Source organism: Histoplasma capsulatum, assembly GCF_000150115.1.
Source record: "Histoplasma capsulatum G186AR genomic scaffold supercont2.5, whole genome shotgun sequence".
NCBI classification, from domain to species: Eukaryota; Fungi; Ascomycota; class Eurotiomycetes; order Onygenales; family Ajellomycetaceae; genus Histoplasma; species Histoplasma capsulatum.
This window is the reverse complement of record NW_025544805.1, coordinates 655,736-677,164: the sequence shown is the minus strand read 5'-3', so window position 1 is coordinate 677,164 and position 21,429 is coordinate 655,736. Positions and strand designations below refer to the sequence as shown.

Sequence of the window (21,429 nt, the reverse complement as noted above, 5' to 3'; positions counted from 1 at the left end):
AAGGGGTAAGTCGAACGCGGTTAACTCGTGTAAGCGCGCGGCAAAGGAGTATTAAGCTGCGTCGTGGTTTCATATATATTTATCGAATATGAGTCGAAATGTAGTAAGCTACGGAGCATATTGAATAATGATAATATAGTGAAGTCCCATTTTTGATCGATCGAAACCCATTTTTAAATACTTTTTTTTTCGCCTCAAAACCACAAGAACATAAATAAATTAAAAAAAAAAAAAATAGAGGTTACCTACTTCTCGAATAACTTCAGCAGCCATAATCCCTTCAACCCTCTCTGCTCCGCCTCTCTCTTAGATGCCCCATCGCCATTAGTCCCATTCCCATCCTCATTCCCTCTAGCAGCCGTGTTCTTCCCCCCAAAAAGCCTCAACAACACTTCCAAGGTAACGGCGGCCACAATGCTACCACAGAGTATCCCTATCATAACCAAATTACTCTTTCGATACTTCTTCATCCCCATCGCCTGGCGGTCGCTGGCCCAGCCAGTATACAGTGCATATGTGGTGAGGATGCTCCCCAAGTTGCCCAGGCCGGAGACCAGTGCGGATGCGGCTGCGACGCCCACCTCGCCATGGCGTGGTTGGAAGAGCTCGTTTGTCCATGTCATGGTTATGGGCACGGTGGGACCAAGGCCGAAGCCGACAATCAGCAGGCCGCCGTAGCGTGGCCAGGAGTTCGTGACTGAGCCGGCATAGGTTGTCAGGAGCAGGCCGAGGATTTGGAAGAGGACGGGGACGATGAAGAAGATGCCGCGGTGGTGGTGGAAGCGGTCGGAGAAGGGAGTGACGAGGAGGATGGCGATGAGGTCCATCTGTTGGTGGAGTTAGCATTTTGTTCGACAAAGTAGCTGGTTGTGTGTGGTCTTTAACGGACGAAAGTAGAAGAAAAAAGGGGTAATGTATACATACAATCCAGATTGGGGCGAAGAGTAAACTTAGCTGGACACCCGTTAATGACGGATTGGAGCCTCGGATAATAACAGTTCCGTAATTCTGGATGCCGATTCCCACACCAACAACCCCAAAGTACATTATCGTCAGCGGCCACAGGCGCCAGTCCATCAACACGCCAGCAAGATCTCGCATGGTCCATCGCGGGTTGTGGTAAACACGTTTCAAATCACGGTAATGAATTTCCGCATCCCGTCCCTTCAGCACCGGGCGCGGTCGAGGGATCCATCTTAAAAGTCGCCATCTGGGTGGTGGTTTTTCTCCAGGGGGCAGTGGGCGCTCCGGAAGCCACCAGAGAAGACTAATTCCCGTGAGAGTACCTGCGACGCCGTAGAGAAGAAACATCCACTGAAATCCGACAAGACCTTGCATCCCGTCCATTTTCTGGAAACCTGCAGAAACGAGCCCGACGACGGCAGCAGATACCTGCGCTGCGGTGAAGTACTGGCCTATCCGTTTGCCGGTGCGGGAGGGAGGGTAAAAGAGGGTGAGATAATAGGCCATTCCTGGCCACATGCCGGCGATGACAATTCCAAGCAGGAGCCGAAGTAAGCTAAGGAAATCGAATTAGCCTTGGTCGGTTGCGTACTGTATGCAATACGAAATGGAGGGGCGATATATACTATAAACTCCACGCTGCTTTGACGGCAGCAAAACAACATCCAATGACACCAACACTGATAACAATGCGACTCATCCAGACACGAGGACTTAACCTCGTCATAATAAGATTGGACGGCAGATCAAAGAGCACGTAGCAGACATAGAACAGGGCCAAGCTAGTGGACACTTGTTGCGGGGTTATGTTCAGTACGCTGCCAAGGTCGTGGTGTTGGTCAATGTTCATGGTCTGGGCCAGCCCGATATTTGAACGGATCGCTGCGCAAAGAAAGTACAGAGTCCAAAATGGCGGGATGATTCGCCAATCGATTTTCCTAGGTAGAGGAAATGTTAACAGGCCCTCTCCCCTGCCGCCGTTGCTGGTGCATCCATCAACCATCCAACACATACCTATAAACACGATCGATTGTCTCCATATCGACTTCATCACCCTGTTCGACATCATGTAGAATGGTCGAATTATCGTCTTTACTAGCTCCTTCTCCTTGGTCTTCGCGGATCTCCCTTTCAACCGCGGTTTTGCCCATTGTATTTCAGTAGAAGTAGATTCCAACTGGTCTGACCATATATATCATGCCTCGAAAGCTCAGTTACTTATTACTTCACCGCGTCCGAAAATCGAGGTGTACAAATACCGATGGACGAGTTTTGGATTTCTCGTGGGCGTAAAAACTTGTCCAATTGGCGGGATTTTGGAAGTTTGTATTGTCTATCACGGAACGGTCGATAGATCTAGCCAATTGACAGAAGGAGTATATTGGATGGGGGACAACCGGGGCGAGGGGAGGAGTCGATTAAGCTGGTGAATCCAAAAAATATCGCGAAGCGAAGTTTTCTCTGTGAAGGCGTAAGGGGAGATACAGTGATTTGGGTATCCTTTGCGCTTCGGCCGAATATGATCGACTGGTGAAGCCTGTGCATCGATTTAGCAACATTGTGGGAAATAAATCTTCAAGAGTTCTCTGATTCTGCCCATATTTTTGCTACACGCATTGTTTGCGGCAAATAAATAATGCATTTCTGGACACGAGCATTTCTTCTGCCACGATATATACCCGCTACTCACTTTGCATAGACTGGATGCGTGCTCCGTACCCAATTAATTGATTGTCGAACTAATTCAACAGGATAATTCAGGGACCACCGTGGTGGGGCGCTGGAACGAGAGCGTGCTTTGAGCTTGCTGGTTTCACCGCGACAGGAAGCCGAGAGACGTTGAAGGGAAACAACTCTTTAAAAATCCTCAAAATCAAAAGAATCGTGGTGGGATCAACGACGAATTATAATAACGTTGAATTCTCCTCTCTTTCTCAGCAGCATCCCGGACTCTATTCAAGCAAAGTTGAGGAGATTGTCAGCATTTGATGAACTCTGGCCTGCAGCCGACCATTTCAGGCAAAATTATCCTGACTCCCAGGCGGGATGTCGCCGAGAGTTCAGCCATTGTGCCCGCAGTGCAAATAAAATCCATCGCACTAGCGGGACTAGGTTGGCCAGAGATGTCCATGCAAATGTCTGCAGGATTAAACTTTGGGTGGAGACAGCGCGTCTAGCCCATGTCAAACGGCGTGAAAAACCTGATTGATTCATTTGAGAGCATCCTGACGAACCGGCAGTCTGACAGTCTGACATGACAGTCTGACAGTCTGCAGCTCTGCAGCTCCATTAAATCAAATACCCTGACGAGAAGCTGCACTTGGGATTGAGAAAAAGGTATTTGGCCAGAGTCACTAGCTGAGTCGAGGTTGGTTGCCCCAAACTAATTGTCCCCAGGCTTCTGCGAAAAAAAAAAAAAAAATGAAAAAATGAGGATGAAAACTTTAACAGCTCCCGGCTCCGAACTTCAGGACTCGGCTGGTATGGCTCAACTGTGGAACGACTGCGAAGCGCCACGGCTGCAACATAAAAGCCTGCTGCCTGCAGGGAACGGGAACGAACATGTCCCTTGTGTTTCGACATGGAACAGGGCCTGGAATTTCGTCCTTCATTTCGTCCGAAATTACATGCATGAAGCTCCGAATTTGGTGGTGTCATCCAACCAGACATTTTTCAATTGCTCTGTCGAGAGATAGAAAGAAAGCTATCTACTCCGCCCGTGCTTTAACCATGTGCATCCCCGTTGTCTAGATCCCCTTTCCTTCCCTTTCCTTTCGTTGTAGCAACATTTGTTTTCTGAAACCTAACCCATTTTTGTGGCGACAATTATTTTTAACTCAATTAGCCCTAGCAAAACAAACCGCAGCAGCAAAGGGTAAACTCTCCCGCGCCCGCGTGCCGACGGCCTTGAGCTGATCTACCAGGTGGGGACTGTGGTGCCGCCATCGCCAGCATTCATCCAGCTCGGAGTGCTCTCTGGGAACGCCCCATCATCTTTCCGGGATCCGCCCATATCATCATATCCTGGGTTATTGCCGAAGCCGTAGTCGCCAAAACCATCACCTGCATTTTCTCCTTCCACTGGCTTGGGGCAGCGCCGGACGGTATGGCCCACTGTCATAGTCATAGTTAATCCAGATCCAACAACATCAGTGGAATATAGCGCCAAAATGGAACGGGTAAAATGTCCTAGTGCTCTCTTCCTGACTTACTCTCTTTGCAATTGTTGCATTGAACTTTGGTCCAATCCTTCTTTTTGGTGCAGTCGCGAGAGTAATGGCCGACTACCGCGAAAAATGATTGTTAGATTGAACATATACGCTCTATTCGTTGAGACGATTTCCCTCACCTTCTTCACAGTTGCGACAGGTGACGGTGTCCAAATTGCGCGGTTTGTCACATTCCTTGGAAATGTGGCCCTCCTCGCTGCGGAAATGCATGTTAGTAAATAGTCTTGTCCCCATTTCAGGGGAAGGCATTTTGGGATGTAAAGACAAACCCGCAATTGCGACAAGCCCTGGATCCACCACCCTGAGGGCAATCCTTAGCAAAATGGCCAACTATCGAAGACTGTCAGACGTTTCCTTAAGTGATTTGGTGGGCACCATGCTTGCCTTCGTGGCACTTTTTACATTCCACCCCCTCAGCTGAACGCGGTTCCGTACAATCGGACGAACGATGGCCAGGTTGCCTAGAAGAATATTGGTTACCGGGCTTCCTTTGAAACGTCAAAGCCGGCTGTACCTTACCCGCAGTTACGACAGCTAAATTTGTCAATCCGCTTCTCTGTGCAATCGCGAGCACGATGTCCCATTCCGTTACAATTCACACATTTGACCTCCACCTTCTCAACAACCGAACGCTCGTCCGGACATGCACGCGATCCATGTCCCATTTCTTGCAAACCGTGTAGTCAGCTTTGTGTCTTGATAAACTGACATTAGTAAAACAAAAGAACTTACGGCCACAGTTGACGCATTTCGGAATTTGGCGATCCAGCGGGATGCCAGCATCAGCAAGGCGCTTCAAATTTTCTTCAGAGGATTGTGGCCAGCGCTCTTTGAGGTTAGGACGCTGTGGTTTATCACCGAAGTAATAGCCGACAACGAACTTGCAGTTCAGCTTTCCCTGAAGGTTAATCAGAGTGTGGCAATCGGCGATTTCCTTGTCCTATATATGACACAATCATTAACTTTTCAATGCGTTAAATAGCCTGCCCGATTTTTTGGCAATCTTACGAGGCCAATGAGATACACTTTGAAGTTCTCTTCGCGCATCTTTCTCTCAATTTCGTCGAACGTTGCCATCGGAACTGCCTTGGAGTATATTTTTATGCCCTATGGCCCCAAAATGTCAGTAATGATGAAGCTGAGATAGGTGCAAAGGGGTCCTACATCACGGAAGTCCTCAAGATCCTTTTCGTCGCTGGCCTTCTTAAGAATCGCCCATGCTTCCTCTGGAAGCTTATCTGGGATGTGGTGCTGATCGAACTTGCGATTCTGGGTGCAGTCCATGGTTTTATGGCCTATTTTGGATTACAGACGAAATTAAATACTGTTCATTCTTGCACACGGTGAGTTCGAATTGCATGAATATTACCTTCCTGCTTGCAGTTCTTGCAGACATCCGCCGGTTTATCGGGGCACTCAGAGGCAGGATGACCTTCCTTATCGCAGATTCGACACGCTCCCTTGAAAACGCGAGGTTTGGTGCATTCTATTTTGTTGTGGCTAAGGAGAATGTCAACATATTTGATCCTTAAACCCTGGTGACAGGAAATCATGACCTACCCTTCTTCACCACAGTTGAAACAAGCTCCAATGGCCTTGCGAGGCTCGGTGCAATCACGAGCAAAATGACCAGACTGACCACAACTGGTGGACAAATTAAATTAACAAGAGCGCTTCTAGCTGTAGATTTTCAAGTTCAGCTTACTTGCGACAAGCATCGTCTCCGCCTCCAAATTCTTTTCCTCCACCGAAATCTCCAGTATCGAACTCGATTTTGTCCCCTGGAGGATTCCATGTCATGTCATTGCCACCACCGTCGTTCCAATGGGCATCTGTCGATGACGTTGAACATTCAGTCTCCACGTTTCTTCTACAAAACAGCGGGCCAGAGAATCCAGATGGGTTGTAGATCATAACGGTATGTATGAGGCATGGTTTTGCAGAGGCAACTGGGGTTTCCTATTCTACTCACCATCGAGGCCTCCAGCGTTCCAACTCATGATTTTTGGCCCGTGCGACTTGAGAGAACCTTCGTTACAGATCACTATTTGGCTAAACAGCAGACAATACAATGATGAGAAAAACTCCCATATGTACTTCGGTACGTGTGTTTGGAGTTGTAGTGGACGGTCACCGCGCAGCAAGGGGGTAGGTGGTCAGACAAACAGCAGATCTCCACCATCCCAATATATAAGACTAGAAGTGAGAGAATATGAGCTACTCACCTGTTAATTTACCTTCTCGCTAGAGAGTAAGAGTTTTTGGATCTTCGAAACGTCCTTTTGTGAGCTGACTTATGCGGGTGGATGGGTAGACAGAGGAAAAAGTTGGAAGGAGAAGAGAAGAGAAGAGGCGAAGGTGTTCAGCAGTTTTTTTTTTTTATACTGTGTTGGGGAGTAAACAAGGAGGCATTGGCAAAGCAACATTGGCTTTGTTGCTCTCATAGCAACTAGTTCCCAGACTGGTAGGCAATCATTCATTCCTTCACTAAATTCAAGAGCAGCAGATTTGTCTGCTTTTAAATGTAGGGGCCAGTTTCTTCGTCTCCTGGGATTCTCCCTTTACGGGATTCCTAATATCCATCCACACCTGGATTTATAACTGAGTGTGTAGCTTGCTTGTCTTGTATTATTTCTGTATGTTCATATTATTGAGAGGATTCAACCTCTTTTGTAAGCTGTCTTTTACCGCTGCAGGCTCCCCCTGGTCCAGAAGTATTGGAATGCTCTGGAAAAATGAGGGACCCATGGCATTTGAACAGAGGTGATAAAAAGGGATATATGTATCGTACATATGGATATTTCAGTTAAGTCCATCCTGTCATTTACAGGGGAAAGGAAAAGTATGCAGACAGAAGTCATCATTAACATGAGTATTCTTCAATAGCCTTTCCCATATCATTCATATTTCCCACCTTGCCTAGATATTAGGTTCGAGAGAAGACGACGACTACTTGTTTTCTCATTTATGTATTATTTTCTCTCGCTCTACTCCAGTCTTGACACATTAAATCTATGTTGAAAAGGGAGGGGATTGAGGTTTTACTTTTTTCAAAACCAAAAGCTTCAAAGAAAAAATCAAGGGGAAACAATGGAGGAGAATGGCTAAGGAAATAGTGAAAATAGGTAAATAAACAAGAGAATTCACCATCAAGAATCTCCCAACAAAACTGTCTCACGCTCAATCCACAAGTTTACATGATATTTCACTCAATGGGTATTTACCCTGCTGATTTCGATGCAGTGGACACAGATGATTTCATCAAATAGCTTGTGAGGAGAGTATCCTTTCCTGAAGGTACTTCAGCCTTCAGCGTATCTTCCATCTGCTCCATAATTTTGGCTGCTTGCACAGCTGCTGCATCCATTCCACCAGACTTCCACATGTCGGGATGGATGACTTTTGAAGCACCACCTCTAATCTTGTCAAACTCTGCTTTCAGCTGAGAGATTTGCTCTAGCTGCTTTAGTTTCTGGCCTTCATTCTCTTCTTTCAGCTGCTTTTGTTTTTCATTTCTTTTCTTGAGAATATCTTCGAGTGATTCCTTGAACCCATCATATTTCTTCTTCAGGTCCTTAAGTTGACTGTTCTCATCACGGTAACGGTCTATGGTGCTGTTTGCATCTGATAGCCGGCATGCTAGCTCTGTTGCAAGTTTCGACTCAGCTGCACACCTCTTGGCTTGGCGGAACATCTGAACTATGTCCTCTTCTCTAGCTTGATCCATCCAAGTGGGAATGGAACTAGGTCTAGATAGTTTGATGCTCATTTTATTATCAAGATTGTCAGAGTCATTCGCGACATCCACGGCTGTATTAGCATAGCCTGTGGTTGTTGGCGTCTTCCCGTTTGGAAGCATTGCGCTGCATGGATCCACCGACATTGGGGCGGATGCTGTTGAAAGTTTGGAGAGCTTTGAAGGGCTTGGACTTGGTACATCTTTCTCGACCGAAATTTTCCTCTTGAATGTATCACTCAAACCTCGATGATGGATGGCACTCCTCTTGAAATAGAGAGGAAAAGGACGTCAGCATACTTTGTGGAAATTAGATAAATATCCAAGAATTTTCTTTCTTACCTTCGAAGATGTGCTTTCGTCTGATGCATGCCCTTCGGCAATATCCTCAACGTCTGATTGACTGTCGAGAGACATATCTTCGGATCCATCCTCAGAATAGACGTACTGAGGGCTAGTGTTTCGACGGTGGCGGTTGCTTGATTCATTTGTCAACGGTGGGCTGCCGCGAGATATTCTCTACGAATGTCGTTAGCACGTTGCATGCATATTGTTCCCCAGAAATGAATATCAAGCGCTTCAATCACCTGTTTCTCTCCTTGCTTCAGCACCGACAACCGTTTGGTTACAGCCCAAAAGGAGCGGTTCGGGAAGAACGCCTAATGATTTGGAAAGGTTTTGGCCGGTGTCAGAAGCAGCCCATCTATGCCAGCGGCGATGACCAACCTTTTGGATTTCATGTATAGTCATAAAGTGATTCTCTACTTGGAGCCTCAGCAAGTTTTGGTCCTGTTCTGCAGTCCAAGAATCTCCTAGACGTCCCCCCGGAACAGGATGATCAGAAGGCTCAGACGGGGTTTCCATTTCACGTAATTTCGATAGATTTGCGGGGTTATGTAGTTTCAGTTTCAGGACTCCATGCAAAGACGGCATGGGAGGTGTGAAGTGAAATGGATCAAACAAGAGCAGAAGTAACTTAGCTGATTGGAGAAGAGGGGGGGAAACAGCTAATCTGTAGCGGAAAGATAGCAGAGAGTAGAAAAGGAAGAAAAATCAATTGTATTTGGTAGCTAGCTAGAGCCAGGCTACGCTATATGGACTTTCATCAAAACTTGTTGATTCAATAAATAGTATTGAATGAAGCCATGAGCAACAATTTCCCAATCCAGCAGCCGAGTGAAGGAAATGGCTCGCGAATAGACAGGTTCTACTAATTCGAACCAAAAAAAGAAAAGAAAAAAAAAGAAAAGAAAAGAAAAGAAGAGAAATAAACAACAGTGGTCAGCCCGCTGTCAGTGAGCAAGAGAGGACAATCTCCCGCTAAACAGACGAGAAAAGAGCAGAGGAATTGGCTGGCAGAAGTCACAGGCTGCTCTTCCAACTTTTTAGTGCCCTTTCGTGCGAGACAAGAGCGCCCTGGTCCCCGCTGGCAAGCGCGATAGGAGCCAAGGCGTGCGCATTGGGTTATGTGCCTGACCCTGCCTGTGTCGCAGGGGGACCCAGGGATCGAATCATCCAGGATTCCAGGTTCTCGAATGTGACCTCGAGGAGGCTGAAAAGGAGATAGACCTTGCAGCCGCCACCCAACGCCGGAAAGTAGAGACGGCGATTCTGGTTCGCCTGACTTGGTGGTGGCTTTCGAATCATCGTCTTGTCAGGGTAACAAGTCAAGGTCCTCTGGGGGAGAAAGAAGTATTGAAAAAATCAGAAGATCTAGCTGATGCACTAGATTGATCGGCGCACACACTCTCTGGAGTACACAGCATAGGTTCCAGGACTCAGGCTGCAGCAAGAGAAAAAGAGGTGCGTAGCCTCATATCAAAATTGCCTCAAGTTGCTGTGGGATGGTCAATCCTTCCTCTTCCTCCTTCGCTCTGGTTGATTCTTGGTGTGGTCCTTTTTTTCTGTTTTCTTTTGTTTCTTTTCTTTTCATTTCTTTTCTTTTTTGGATGGGAGGGGGAGGGGAGGAAGTAGGAAGGACCTGTCGAGGCATATCTATATATGTGCTTCAAGTTCCAACCGAGGTTGGCGAATTAGCCGAACTACGCGAACCAACGAACGACGTTGGCAGAACGAGGACAACCAGCTTCAGCATCCCGAAGCCGAAGCCGAACGTGCTGGTGACCGCAGTCAATATGCTACCCGGACAGCTGCGAATAATACCCCTCGAATTGAAGGTTCTATCGAGACCTGGAATCTTAGGCATGATCACCTCGAGACAGTAAAACGACGTGTCAAATTTAAGTCTTCCCTCAAAGTAAAACAACACTATGTCTGGGCATGCAGCAACTACAACAGCCCCCCCTGCAGTGAAGTTTGTCCTCCTGCAATTTCCTGCCCCCCATGTCCTGCTTGTTACAATCAATTTCGAAAAGCAGATGAACTCTCTGCCGGTCGACGCGGTATGGGAAATGCATCGAGTATGGAAATGGTTCGACGACGAGCCTGAGCTGTGAGTTGGTAGTTTTCCCTGGAGCAACACACAAGATACCAATGCTCTGCATACTAAGTATGGGTTGCGGCTTTCTGCTTGGTATGCCATATTAAACTTCTCCTCCGTAATAGGCGCGTGGGAATTGTCACCGGGGCTGGTAAAAAGGCTTTCTCTGCCGGGATGGATCTGAAAGGTATTTGAAAATCTGTTTCTAATTCGCCTCATACCTTACGTTGCGTCCTATCCACCCTAGCGAAAGAGTGTCCAGGCTTATCGGTATGCCCGCAAGGGTGACAGAGCGTCAATCATTGTCAAAGTCTGATTTTGATTCTGCCGCACGGCTAAACGCATATCCCTCCACCGGGTTTGCCGGGCTCACTCGGCGAAATGGCAGAAAGCCAATAATAGCAGCTTGCAACGGGCATGCGCATGGCGGCGGTTTTGAAATCGTTCTCAACAGCGACATCGTGATCGCGTCGGAAAATGCGGATTTCCGACTTCCGGATGTTTTACGGGGAACAGCAGCTATGGCTGGCGCCTTTCCACGACTATGTAGGACATTTGGACTGCAAAGAGCCATGTGGCTCGGGTTGACCGCGCATACCTTGACCGCGCAGGAAGCTCTGCAATGGGGCCTTGTCCAGAAGATTGTACCCATTGACGACCTCATTAAGGAGGCGGTGGATGTTGCGAAACTCATTGCTAGCATGAGCCCCGATAGTGTAATTGTCACCCGAGCCGGTATACGGCAGGCGTGGGAAACGAGCAGCATAGAACACGCAACATTTTTGACGGGAGAGACCTACGCGGCGAAGCTGATGTCCGGAGAGAATGCGCGGGAAGGTATGCTTGCATTTAAAGAGAAGAGACCCCCAAAATGGGTGCCATCGAAGCTATAGCTAGAATATCTTTTGTGGCTAAACTACATCAGCCTCCGTGTATATACTACCATTCTTTTAATTTATTGCAACATCATGTCCAGTATTTTAAATGTGTGAACTTTCTTCCGGCTTGAGGGTGACTTCCGGGCATATTCAGTTCTGCTCATTATTTGATGTGATGTAAATATCGGAACTCTCCGTCTCGTTGCCCGCATCGGATCTCGGCCAAAGAAAGCCAGCATCATCGGCAGTCGAATGTCTCCACAATTCGACCTTGGACCGCAATCACAGTAAACCCTCCCCCTCACCTCCGCCAAAGACGGGGGCTTTCAACACCTAGGTATCCGTTAATTAATCCGGGTAGTTCGTTGGAGCTTATCAAAGGCAGGATCATGCATTGAGGGAGTCCTGAAGGCGTTGAGCATGCTCATTCTTTCAGCAAACCATTTCTCTCCCTGTACATGGTTTATCATCGTTTACCCCCCACCATCGAGCTCCACTAAATACAGACAATGACACCCGTCTTCCATGCATCCGCTGTCGCGCCCTACGCAGAACCGCTCTGGCACTCCTGCGACTCCTCCCCATACTACAACGAATCTCACAAGAAACTCCGCCTGTTCGTCCGTGACTACGTCGAAAACCATTTAAAGCCGCATGCCGAAGAGTATGAAAAGCAAGGCTTTATTCCGCCAGAGGTTAGATTTTTTTTTCATACACATAAACGAAATATATAAAGGCAATTCCGTTTTCCTTTCTGCCATTTTATTTCGCACTGCGGTTCACTAATCTCCGACGGTGCTATTGACACCACATCTGTAACTAGGCGCTAAAGCTCTATGTGGAAAAGGGGTTCGCGATCACCAAGCCTACCAAGAGGGAGTATATGGGCGGACTGTCTCTACCCGCTGGCATTGACCCTGAGGACTGGGATGTCTTTCATAATCTTGTGACGACAGATGAGTTGAATAGGCTAGTAGTTTCACTAATTTTGAGTTTTCCTTTATATCGCTGCTTTCGAAACCCTTTGCGTCGAAACAATTCACTGACGAAAGACTTATGGGTAACCAGAGTTGGCTATACTGGAGTGCTGTGGGGTCTGTTTGGTGGAAATACTATTGGCTGTCCTCCCATTCTGAACTTCGGTAACGAGGCGCAGAAACTCAAGTATTCGCCCAAGGTTTCTCGGGGAGAGATACGGTTCTGTCTGGGCATTACTGAGCCCGACGGTATGCGGACGCCTTTCGACATATTTGGGAGAACTCTGACATAAAAGCATTTTAGCCGGATCCGACGTCGCGAACATTAGAACCACCGCGAAACGCAGCGGGAACAAGTATATCGTCAACGGAGCCAAGAAATGGATCACCAATGGGATATGGGCCCATTATTGCACGGCTGCGGTCAGGACAGGTGGGAAGGGACGTGGGGGAATTTCTTTGCTGATCATCCCATTGGCAGCTAAGGGCGTAACCAGGAGGAGAATGGAGAACTCCGGCGTGAACGCCAGTGGTTCGACATTCATTGAGTTCGACGACGTAGAAGTTCCAGCGGAAAACCTCATCGGCATTGAGAACGATGGGTTCAGATACATCATGTCGAGTAAGTCGCCCATGCCAATAGACAGTCCCTTTCATTTTTCCCACAGTTACCATGACAAAACAAACATTCCATCCCGGAAACCAACTTGATCGATCAAAATCAGACTTCAACCCCGAACGTCTCGGCCTGGCCAGCTCCTGCGTCCGCCTTTCCCGCGTCTGCGTCGAGGACGCCTACAATTACGCCATAACCCGCGAAACATTCGGCCAGCCACTAATCGCGAACCAAATCATCCGCGCAAAATTCAGCAAGCTCGGCCGCCTGATCGAACCCTGCCAGGCATTCCTGGAGCAACTAGCCTATACCGTCCAAGTAGCAGCCAAGACTGGCCAGGAGGCTAACGTCGGCGGTATGACTGCGCTGCTCAAGGTGATGTCCACGCGCTGCCTAGAGAAGGTCTGCCGTGAAGCGCAGCAGGTTATGGGTGGCGCGGGGTATAACAAGAGCGGGAGGGGCGCGCGAATTGAACAGATCAGTCGTGACGTAAGGGTTTATGTGGTTGGGGGTGGGAGCGAGGAGATCCTGAGCGATTTGGCGGTTAGGGAGGAGATAAAGAATTTGCATGATACGCAGCGTGCAGCGGCGAAGGAAGGAGCAAAAATTTGATCGGAGAAGTAGCGGGGTTAGCGGGGGATTTTGGAGTTGTAAATGGTGATAGGAATTTAGACATGTTCTAAGCAACTTAGGGATGATAGACGGAATATCCATGAATAAAAAATAGGATATTATACACAGAATATTCGATAGGGTAGAAGTATGGTAGTAGCACATGAGAAGACATGCAAAGCCCCGTTCAAAAATACCAACCGCCAAAAAGAGAAAAGACATTATGGACCTGTTACCGCGTGGACTGGAAAGACAAACGGCCAGAGGAATCGGGCCAGCTAAAAGAACTTTGGATAGGAAAATGGAAAATTGTCCGGCGAAGTAAAGCTTAATAAAAAGGGGGGAACAGCCTCCTGAAAATATGTGGAAAGCCCAGTAGATATGAATCTAATCAGCATTCTAACGCATGAAACTTCGTCGCCCGCTTGTTGTCTCATCTGAAAAGCCTTCCTATCATCCCTGAAGCAAAATTAGTTGCAATGCCACCGGATAGGGCACTGCTCGCGAAGGTCGATGCCTGGCTGAACCGGTCACATCGCGAAAATGCCACTGTATTCGTGAGAGTAAGGATGAGCGCAATTGCTATATTGAAATACCAAAAACTGAAGTTTAGCTTTCTTTTCCCATCTGTAAACGAATGGATATAAAAAATAATCCAAAAATCGCGGGGGGGGGGGGGCATCAATTTCACAAAACATACCAACCAAGCTTAGCCAAATGACACCCTGTAATCTTATAATGGCAAGAATAGCAAGACCAATCCACAGCGCCGGAGTAGCGTATAGACTGAGCCAAAAGAATCGTTTATCTGTAGCGTTGATGGTCCGGGTGTTAGGGTCTGAACTTTCGAATACCCAGTGAGAATCACCGTTTGTGGTGTTCACTTCGTTCCACCAGCGGAGTCCGACAAGCCGGCGGCCGGCGATATTTTTTAGGTAGTAGAAGTCAGCGGAGAGGAGTAGAAGGTTTAGGATAAAGACGAGGACACTGATTGCGGCTATCAGTCTTGGGGCAAGCATTGTTTTGGGGAGAGTGGGACATGAACGAGGACGAACAAGTTATTGATGAATAGAAGGCCAAATAGATACATCAACAAGCTTCCTGTTTAAGGAGTGAGGGGCCCTTGTAAGCAGCTGTCCGGCTCCGAAAATTCTAAGGCTACTTATTTATTCCCGGAGTAAATTATACGAACCTATGCGGAAGCCTAGAAAGACCAACAGGGTAACGGGATGCGCACTGAGGCGCCAGTTGAGCTCCCCAGAGGAATGTTGGTCCATAGCAATCGATGAACCACTGCTCACGTTGTGACTGGTTTACATCGAATAATTGCTGATGTGGTTGTTTAATGTTAATGACAGTCCACAGTCTGGAGTTTGCGATGGAATGAAGCAATGTATGTCTCAAGCGCGCGTATTAGCCGCGGGCGGTAAGGGGCAGCAAAATCATGTTCAACATCGCAGCCTTGGCTTTGATTTCTGATTTCTCACTTATGATTTATGATTTCTTTTTCTTTTTTCTTGCAATACAGTGTCGACCCTGAGATAGACAACCCTCATTGATCTCAAGGCTTGGTGAGAAAATTATACTACTTGAACACGAGTGAGCGCTCAGAAATGCACTGAAATGAGTGGGCCATTGTGGGCGAGCTTGGCTGAAAGGCGGAGGTATGTTTGGGGGAGTGGAAAAGAATCTCCTCTCCTACTATAAGCAGATTACACCATCTGGCCAAAGAAACTTATTATAGCTTCGTTAAAAAAGAAAGAAAGAAAGAAAGAAAAAAAAAACTCCTTTCTAATATATAACCTGACTTTGCGTCTGTTGTTTAATCGATATACTATCCTAACCTATGGGTCATTACCTATGTATAGGCAAGATCTATGCAAACCCCGAAACGAAGCTCCAGACGTGGCCTAATGCATGTTTCGAGAACATATTGCAGGCGGAAGCCTCATAAATAATCAACATTCCAGAGTTAGATAGCCCGCTCCTTTCCATCGCTGTTTTTACCTTCAGTTTGTTCAACATGCAGTGGAATTGAGCAATATCCCAGTGCCAGTATCAACGGAGTTTGGTGAGGGTGCATCCACCGGTACGGAATGATCCAAATAGAAATACTGCAATAGTAAGTGACGTGTCTGTGGTTGGAGATTGAAGAAAGGAGTCGCTTGTAGGGCGAAAGTATGAAAGACCGAATGATCCCGTGACGGAGAGCTACGACGGGATAATTCCCTAAAAATGCCTTTTTTTCAATTGGAAAACTGGCATTTAAAAAGAAAATAAATAAAAAACAAAACCGATCATTTTTCATTTGTACCAGAATCTTCTCTCTTTAACAGCTGAATCTTGCCCATGGTGAGAACTGCGCTGGAATTAGCAGTTGTCGAATTCTCATCGCTAGTGCCTTGGTTGTTCCTATCACCATCGGTAGACGAACCCCCTTTCCCATTGGATTTCGCAGAGACAGCGTTCCGGTCATAGCTCGTTGGATCGATCCCCAAGACCCCGCCAATGTAGCCGCCACGCTCACCGGGGACACTAAACTCACGAAAAACGTATCGCCATTCATTCAGCCAGGCTTTGACCGCCTTGCCGACTTTGTCTTTGCCATTTTTACTGTGATGTCCTGTGCCGGTGATAGCGTAGAGCACCCGGCGGCCAAGTTTCGCGTGCTCAAGTAGGATATTCTCCAGATATTCAATTGCCTCGCTGGGGTGCAGGCCGTGAAGGTCAACATACAGTTCGTCGTCGCTGCTATTACTCAGATGCTTGTTTCGTTCTTCATAAAGATGCCGAGCCGCCTCACGATGCGCGCGACGCATAGCCTCGTTCTCAGCTTGCCCACGGAGCGACAGAGCTTTGGCTGCACGAGCATCGTTCCTATTCCAAGCTTGTGCGGCACTGTGATATTTAATTTATTTTTTTCTTCTTGTTAGCTCCGTGAGGAGTCTAAAAGTAGTTAAGACAAGACACACCTTTGCAAAAACTTATTTCGCACGTTACCATGAGTAATGGCATCATGGCGATATTTGAGATACTGCTGATTGACGCGATTTCCCGTTTCAAGCCATGGAATGTGTTTAGGTGTAGGAATTGCCTGCGCCGCAGCGCTATTTTCGCGATTTGTAGTGTACGTGCGATTAGATTTAGGAGTACCTTTCCGATGACCTGGCGCTGGAGACGGAGACATGCGGACAACATCAGCCAGCGAGGAAGGATTATTTTCCTTGTGTCCAGAATGATCGCGGTGGTGTCCATTCCCCCGTTTCCCATGATGTTTCTTCCCTGCCCCCTTTACCGCAGATAGAGTGGGAAATGCTTCGGGGTCGTCGACTGATAAAGCTGCAGGGTTTAATTCACGATTTTGATGTCGACTTGTTGGCCGCGAGTGTGGGCGGCTTGCTTGACTTAAGGAACTGTTTTTGTTCCTAAAATTTGGGGAAGATGTACCATGGTATTGGCCTGTATGTTTGTGGCGCTGGTACGGACCAGCATTGGGCCAAGTTTCCATATTCGAAGGTTGTAGAGCAGGAAAGGAATCGTAATTATCCTGAAATTGGTATGCTGGCTGAGTGTTGTCAACAAAACCGTCAACAAAACCACCCATGTTAGCTCCATTGTGGCTGCTTATCGTCAGTGCTCCAACCAGGGTTGAAGGGTCATGAGAAAAGGGGCAACCATCACCAGCAAGACAGCTGCCCTGCAACCAGTACCTATCATCGTATTAGCAAATCTCACGTTATTCAGTGCTGGGCGAAAACTTACTTGCAAATGTGGCCAGTCAAATCATGACTGAACCGGCAGTCAGCCCTGAGGCACTGTCCAGTCGACAACCAGTACTTGCAGACCACGGGACTTCGTGTTTGGGTAGACGGCGTGACGGGGCGCATTTGGTCCATTGCCATGGATTTCCCCACTAAAATTCGAGCCTCGTTGGTGGGAGCAACCGCATTTTCCTCCTCTTGATTCGCGAGGACAGCAATTGTAGCTCCCAGATCATATCCATTTGCCTCTAGAGCTTGTTCAATGTCTTCATTTGTTCTGCGATTCCCGAGAACGGATCTCAGAATGTCGTAGGGGCTCATATCAGGTGGCGCAGCCCACTCTGGAGCAGCCCCGCTTAGGCCTATCGAGGGAGTCACACTCCTTGCATCGTCATTTACTAGCCAGTCCACATTATCGCTACCGAGGTCGCCGTATATTTCAGGAGCGGAAGTTTGATCGGAAAATTCGTAGGCGCTAAGGCTTGGGCTGTGGGGGATAGGATGTGCCAGGGCAAGGCGTGGGGATGGGCGAGGTGATGTAAAAGGAGATGCGGTTAGGGACCGGGGTGCGCGAGGAAAGCCTCCTCGCGGGACAGGGAACCCGGGCGGAGCAGCGGGGCTCGTTCCCGAGTTGGATGGAGGGGAGAGAGGAGTGGAGGCACGTGGGATCTGCCAAGGGGCGGGTGAAGCGCGGCGAATAACCGTATGGCGGAGGGGGGGTGAGGAGTCAGGCTTGGTGGAGCTACGATGACGCCACAGCACATCCAATATCGCATTCTCCAATGAGCTGCCTAACAAGGAGACCTTCTCCCGAAGGAGGAGTTCAAGCTTTTCGGCCTTTTCTTCCTCTCCGGTGGAGCCATCCTCGAGAATCGGCAGACATATTTCGTAGATTTCTTCAGGGACCATCGTTGCGCGGCCGCAAGGTTGATAGTCTGGAGCGAGGAGGGGCTCACTTCTGGAGAGGTAGCGCAGGTGCGAAGGACAGGGGTGAAGGATGCCACAACGATTAAGAAAGTGACAAGATCTGTCAGCAAGATCGAAGATGGGGCATGATTTCAGTGCGAAGGGCCCCAGATGGTGGTGACGCAGAAACTCGGGGTGGTGGTGGTAGCTGGTGGAGGATGAGTGCACTGAAGAGGCGTGATTACATGGCAGTCATGGCGCCCAGAAAGATGGCAGAAGGAGCTGGACATCAAAGAGAGTAGAAGAAGCAGAAGCAAGCAGCATGCAGTATATATCTACAAGCCTGTATAGAGCAGCATTACAGGCCAGCCGGGAGAGATGGAGAAGAGAAGTGGTGGTAGCGTATGTTGTATGTTTTGGTGGTTGGAGTTGGGAAGTTGGAGCGTGGCCTTAAGAAGTTCGAAAGGGCCAATGAGGCTGACACTGACATTGACTTCGCGAACGTGACATCGATAAATAAGCTCATTGACGGATGCGGATCTACAGCACCACAGGTGTCTAAGAATGCTTCCTTCTGATGCCATCCATAATCGAGACCTTGGAAGGGGTGCATATATACGTGGAGCCTGGGTGCACTTTTCCAGTAACTGCTAGCTAGCTATGGGGAACCTGGCTGTTCAAACAGTAGTTACTCTGTAATCAAGCGTCCCAGGATCTCGAAACAAAACCCGGCGGACAAGGGTTCTGCTTCTTCTTCTTCTCCTTCTACTTCTGTTAAATCCCCCAATACGTAATGCCCGAACCTGAAATAATCTATCACTATTGCCAGTGGCTTTGTCGTTTTGCAAGTTTTGTTGAATTCTCGTCTGTCTGTCTGGTCTGTCTGCGTGTTTCATCGTTGCTCATTTAGCCGCCAGCGCCGCGTGTTCTGACGCCGGCTAAAATATTTGGTAGCCTGCTCAGCCCATCGTGAACCGTCATCGTTGTCGCGCTCTGCTTTCCGGTGATATATTCAGGCGACTTTCCCACGAACGGTGCAACGCATCTCCAAAGGGCTATATGCCACGCGAACAAATTCATCTCTCAGTTATCCGCGGATGAGTAAACTTCGCCTCACCACATCCATTTTCTTCGGAACCCGCCTCTCGCCGGGTCTATGAGAGATGCATACAGACCTCTCTCCAACTACAAACGATCTCTCACCTCCCCTGCTAACACACCCGGATGAATCCCTCTCTCCCACCTTTGAATCAATCCACCCGCCATGGAGCCGACCTCGCTCAAGTCTCTTCCGCTCTTCCAGCAGAAGGAGCTCCTCACTCTTCGCGGCCCCACCAAACTCCCTGCGCGATAGAGCTATAAACAACATAAATCATTCCTACCAGCGTGTCTCTTCCACTTTCCAGAGGATGACTCTTCTGCAGAAAGTCGGCTCCGTGTTGGCAGCTGTTGTGGTCATTGCATTGGGGCTGGGATTTATGATTCTGACAGGTCATATATTTAAATGGCTGGAGCCTGTTGCCGAGGATTGGGAGAACTCCAAGCTTGCATATTTCGTCCTGATGTTATGCACGTTTACCGTTTCTTTTCCTCCCCTTCTTGGATGGTCGACCATCGGAACTATAGCCGGGTTTATATTTGGTGTTTGGAAAGGGTATGTCTTGCTTCCTACAGAGTGGTGATAGTCTTAACGTGTGGAAAAATATCACCCCTCTGTTTACGTATAAAATTGGTGTTGACACTGATACTTTGCCCTTAGATGGCTCATATACGGTATTGGAACTGTCCTTGGCTCGACTTGTTCCTTCATTGTCTCTCGAACGCTCCTCTCGTCCTTCGTCCATCGATTAATGGAACATGATAAACGCTTTGCTGCCCTCGCACTGACTCTAAAATACGATGGCTTAAAATTACTTTGTATGATCAGACTTTGCCCATTGCCATATTCAATATGTAATGGGGCCATATCGACTTTCCCCACAGTGCATCCCCTCATGTACGGCCTTGCTACTACTATCATATCTCCAAAACTGTTGGTCCCGACCTTCATCGGCAGCAGACTGCGCATTCTAGCGCAAAACGGCGAGACGATGAGCGCTGGCTCGAAAGCCATCAACATTATCAGCATCTTGGTCAGCATGGTTGTAGGTATCTTTACTGGGTGGTATATATATAGAAAGTATGTAAAATCCACACACTCGGCTTCATATCCCTAGTTAATAACACCGCCCTAATTCTGCCTCCATTTTTATTTTTATTTTTTTAATTGCTTTTAATTTGTGACGTTCCAATTTTTACACCGAAAAAATTCACATCATATCCATCTCCACGGTAAATTAAACAACACGCATATTAAACGAACTTCCAAATAGTACCCTCGCGCGCTCCAAGGAGCTCGAAGCCGAAGAGCGCGCTAACAATAATACCCGACGACTCGTGGCCAATGATGCGCACCAGCCCCAATCGCCAGGTATCTTCTCAGATGATTCGGAAGAAACCGCGGCTGCCCAGGCGCTTGACGAGGAATCTCGCATTGGCTTCCGACGCGATGGTGTTGCGCACGGTTATGATCTGGACGCGGACATTGATGATGACCACGTTGCCATTGATCCGATCGGATATCATGATGATTTTACGGATAATGATTCTGATGTTTTTGATGATGGGGATGGGGATGGGACGGCTGATGCTACTGAGACGTTTAGTTTGCATCGACATATAGAGTCCAAATAGATTCTGTTTTCAATCAGGTTCGTGTTGCGGACTGCCTCTGTTACCTTTTTTCTTCTTTTTTCTTTTCGTTTTCTTTTTCTTTTTGTGGATCAAATTTGGCTTTTGCTTTTAAATTATCCTTTATCATTGCCCGTTTTCCTTTAAAAGGTTCATTGTGCTGCTCTGCTCTGCGTTTTATGGTTTTTGGTCGCAAGGCTTGGCCTTTGGTATATATCATATCATATCTTGTTAAGACATGTTTTGTATGATCATGAATTAGCTCATTTACATGTTGTATTTTTAGATATACACACTTTTCTTAGTGAAAGAATAGAAGATCAAAAAATACCTTCCGTTTCATCATATGGGCTAGATGTCTCGGGAATTGAGGTTCAGGCTGACAGAGAGTCCATTGAGATATGACTCAAGTACCTCCACACCCTTGACAGTGTTCAAGTTATTTTCCTTGCAGCTTCAATCTTCAATGAAATGCAAGAACGTTGCTCAATATAAAGTCTCTGTTCAAAAGGAAACTTGTACTATGAGTGAGTTGGTGTTTTGTGAATGATTGTCAGGTAATCAGCTTGAAAGAAATGTG

At 47.6% G+C, this 21,429-nt stretch overlaps 8 protein-coding genes across 8 annotated transcripts; 3 read left to right on the top strand and 5 right to left on the bottom strand.

Moving 5' to 3' along the window:
• Positions 1–127: 127 nt before the first annotated feature.
• On the bottom strand, positions 128–2,114 carry HCBG_04180 (high affinity nicotinic acid plasma membrane permease; the record flags this gene model as incomplete). The annotated part of the gene is made up of 4 exons (XM_045431229.1): positions 128–827; positions 925–1,519; positions 1,590–1,901; positions 1,978–2,114. 4 exons carry the CDS (start codon positions 2,112–2,114, stop codon positions 246–248), a joined length of 1,626 nt encoding a protein of 541 aa, XP_045287782.1.
• Positions 2,115–3,880: 1,766 nt separating this feature from the next.
• Positions 3,881–6,193, bottom strand: HCBG_04179 (uncharacterized protein; the record flags this gene model as incomplete). Its single annotated transcript, XM_045431228.1, has 13 exons — positions 3,881–4,077; positions 4,176–4,247; positions 4,313–4,389; positions 4,463–4,523; positions 4,596–4,654; positions 4,713–4,860; positions 4,926–5,133; positions 5,202–5,300; positions 5,358–5,488; positions 5,563–5,679; positions 5,754–5,827; positions 5,899–6,025; positions 6,166–6,193. The coding sequence occupies 13 exons, from the start codon at positions 6,191–6,193 to the stop codon at positions 3,881–3,883; spliced, it is 1,398 nt and encodes a 465-aa protein (XP_045287781.1).
• Positions 6,194–7,413: 1,220 nt separating this feature from the next.
• HCBG_04178 (uncharacterized protein) lies at positions 7,414–8,862 on the bottom strand (the record flags this gene model as incomplete). The annotated part of the gene is made up of 4 exons (XM_045431227.1): positions 7,414–8,196; positions 8,272–8,448; positions 8,517–8,588; positions 8,656–8,862. The coding sequence occupies 4 exons, from the start codon at positions 8,860–8,862 to the stop codon at positions 7,414–7,416; spliced, it is 1,239 nt and encodes a 412-aa protein (XP_045287780.1).
• A 1,337-nt stretch (positions 8,863–10,199) lies between these two features.
• On the top strand, positions 10,200–11,262 carry HCBG_04177 (enoyl-CoA hydratase; the record flags this gene model as incomplete). Its single annotated transcript, XM_045431226.1, has 2 exons — positions 10,200–10,381; positions 10,617–11,262. The coding sequence occupies 2 exons, from the start codon at positions 10,200–10,202 to the stop codon at positions 11,260–11,262; spliced, it is 828 nt and encodes a 275-aa protein (XP_045287779.1).
• A 494-nt stretch (positions 11,263–11,756) lies between these two features.
• Positions 11,757–13,452, top strand: HCBG_04176 (acyl-CoA dehydrogenase; the record flags this gene model as incomplete). The annotated part of the gene is made up of 4 exons (XM_045431225.1): positions 11,757–11,942; positions 12,071–12,473; positions 12,529–12,846; positions 12,950–13,452. The coding sequence occupies 4 exons, from the start codon at positions 11,757–11,759 to the stop codon at positions 13,450–13,452; spliced, it is 1,410 nt and encodes a 469-aa protein (XP_045287778.1).
• A 124-nt stretch (positions 13,453–13,576) lies between these two features.
• On the bottom strand, positions 13,577–14,471 carry HCBG_04175 (uncharacterized protein; the record flags this gene model as incomplete). Its single annotated transcript, XM_045431224.1, has 2 exons — positions 13,577–14,034; positions 14,153–14,471. 2 exons carry the CDS (start codon positions 14,469–14,471, stop codon positions 13,886–13,888), a joined length of 468 nt encoding a protein of 155 aa, XP_045287777.1.
• A 1,278-nt stretch (positions 14,472–15,749) lies between these two features.
• Positions 15,750–18,122, bottom strand: HCBG_04174 (CCCH zinc finger and SMR domain-containing protein; the record flags this gene model as incomplete). The annotated part of the gene is made up of 3 exons (XM_045431223.1): positions 15,750–16,329; positions 16,425–17,162; positions 17,215–18,122. The coding sequence occupies 3 exons, from the start codon at positions 18,120–18,122 to the stop codon at positions 15,750–15,752; spliced, it is 2,226 nt and encodes a 741-aa protein (XP_045287776.1).
• Positions 18,123–19,129: 1,007 nt separating this feature from the next.
• HCBG_04173 (Tlg2-vesicle protein) lies at positions 19,130–21,193 on the top strand (the record flags this gene model as incomplete). The annotated part of the gene is made up of 3 exons (XM_045431222.1): positions 19,130–19,773; positions 19,879–20,298; positions 20,492–21,193. The coding sequence occupies 3 exons, from the start codon at positions 19,283–19,285 to the stop codon at positions 20,850–20,852; spliced, it is 1,272 nt and encodes a 423-aa protein (XP_045287775.1).
• Between the last annotated feature and the right edge of the window lie 236 nt (positions 21,194–21,429).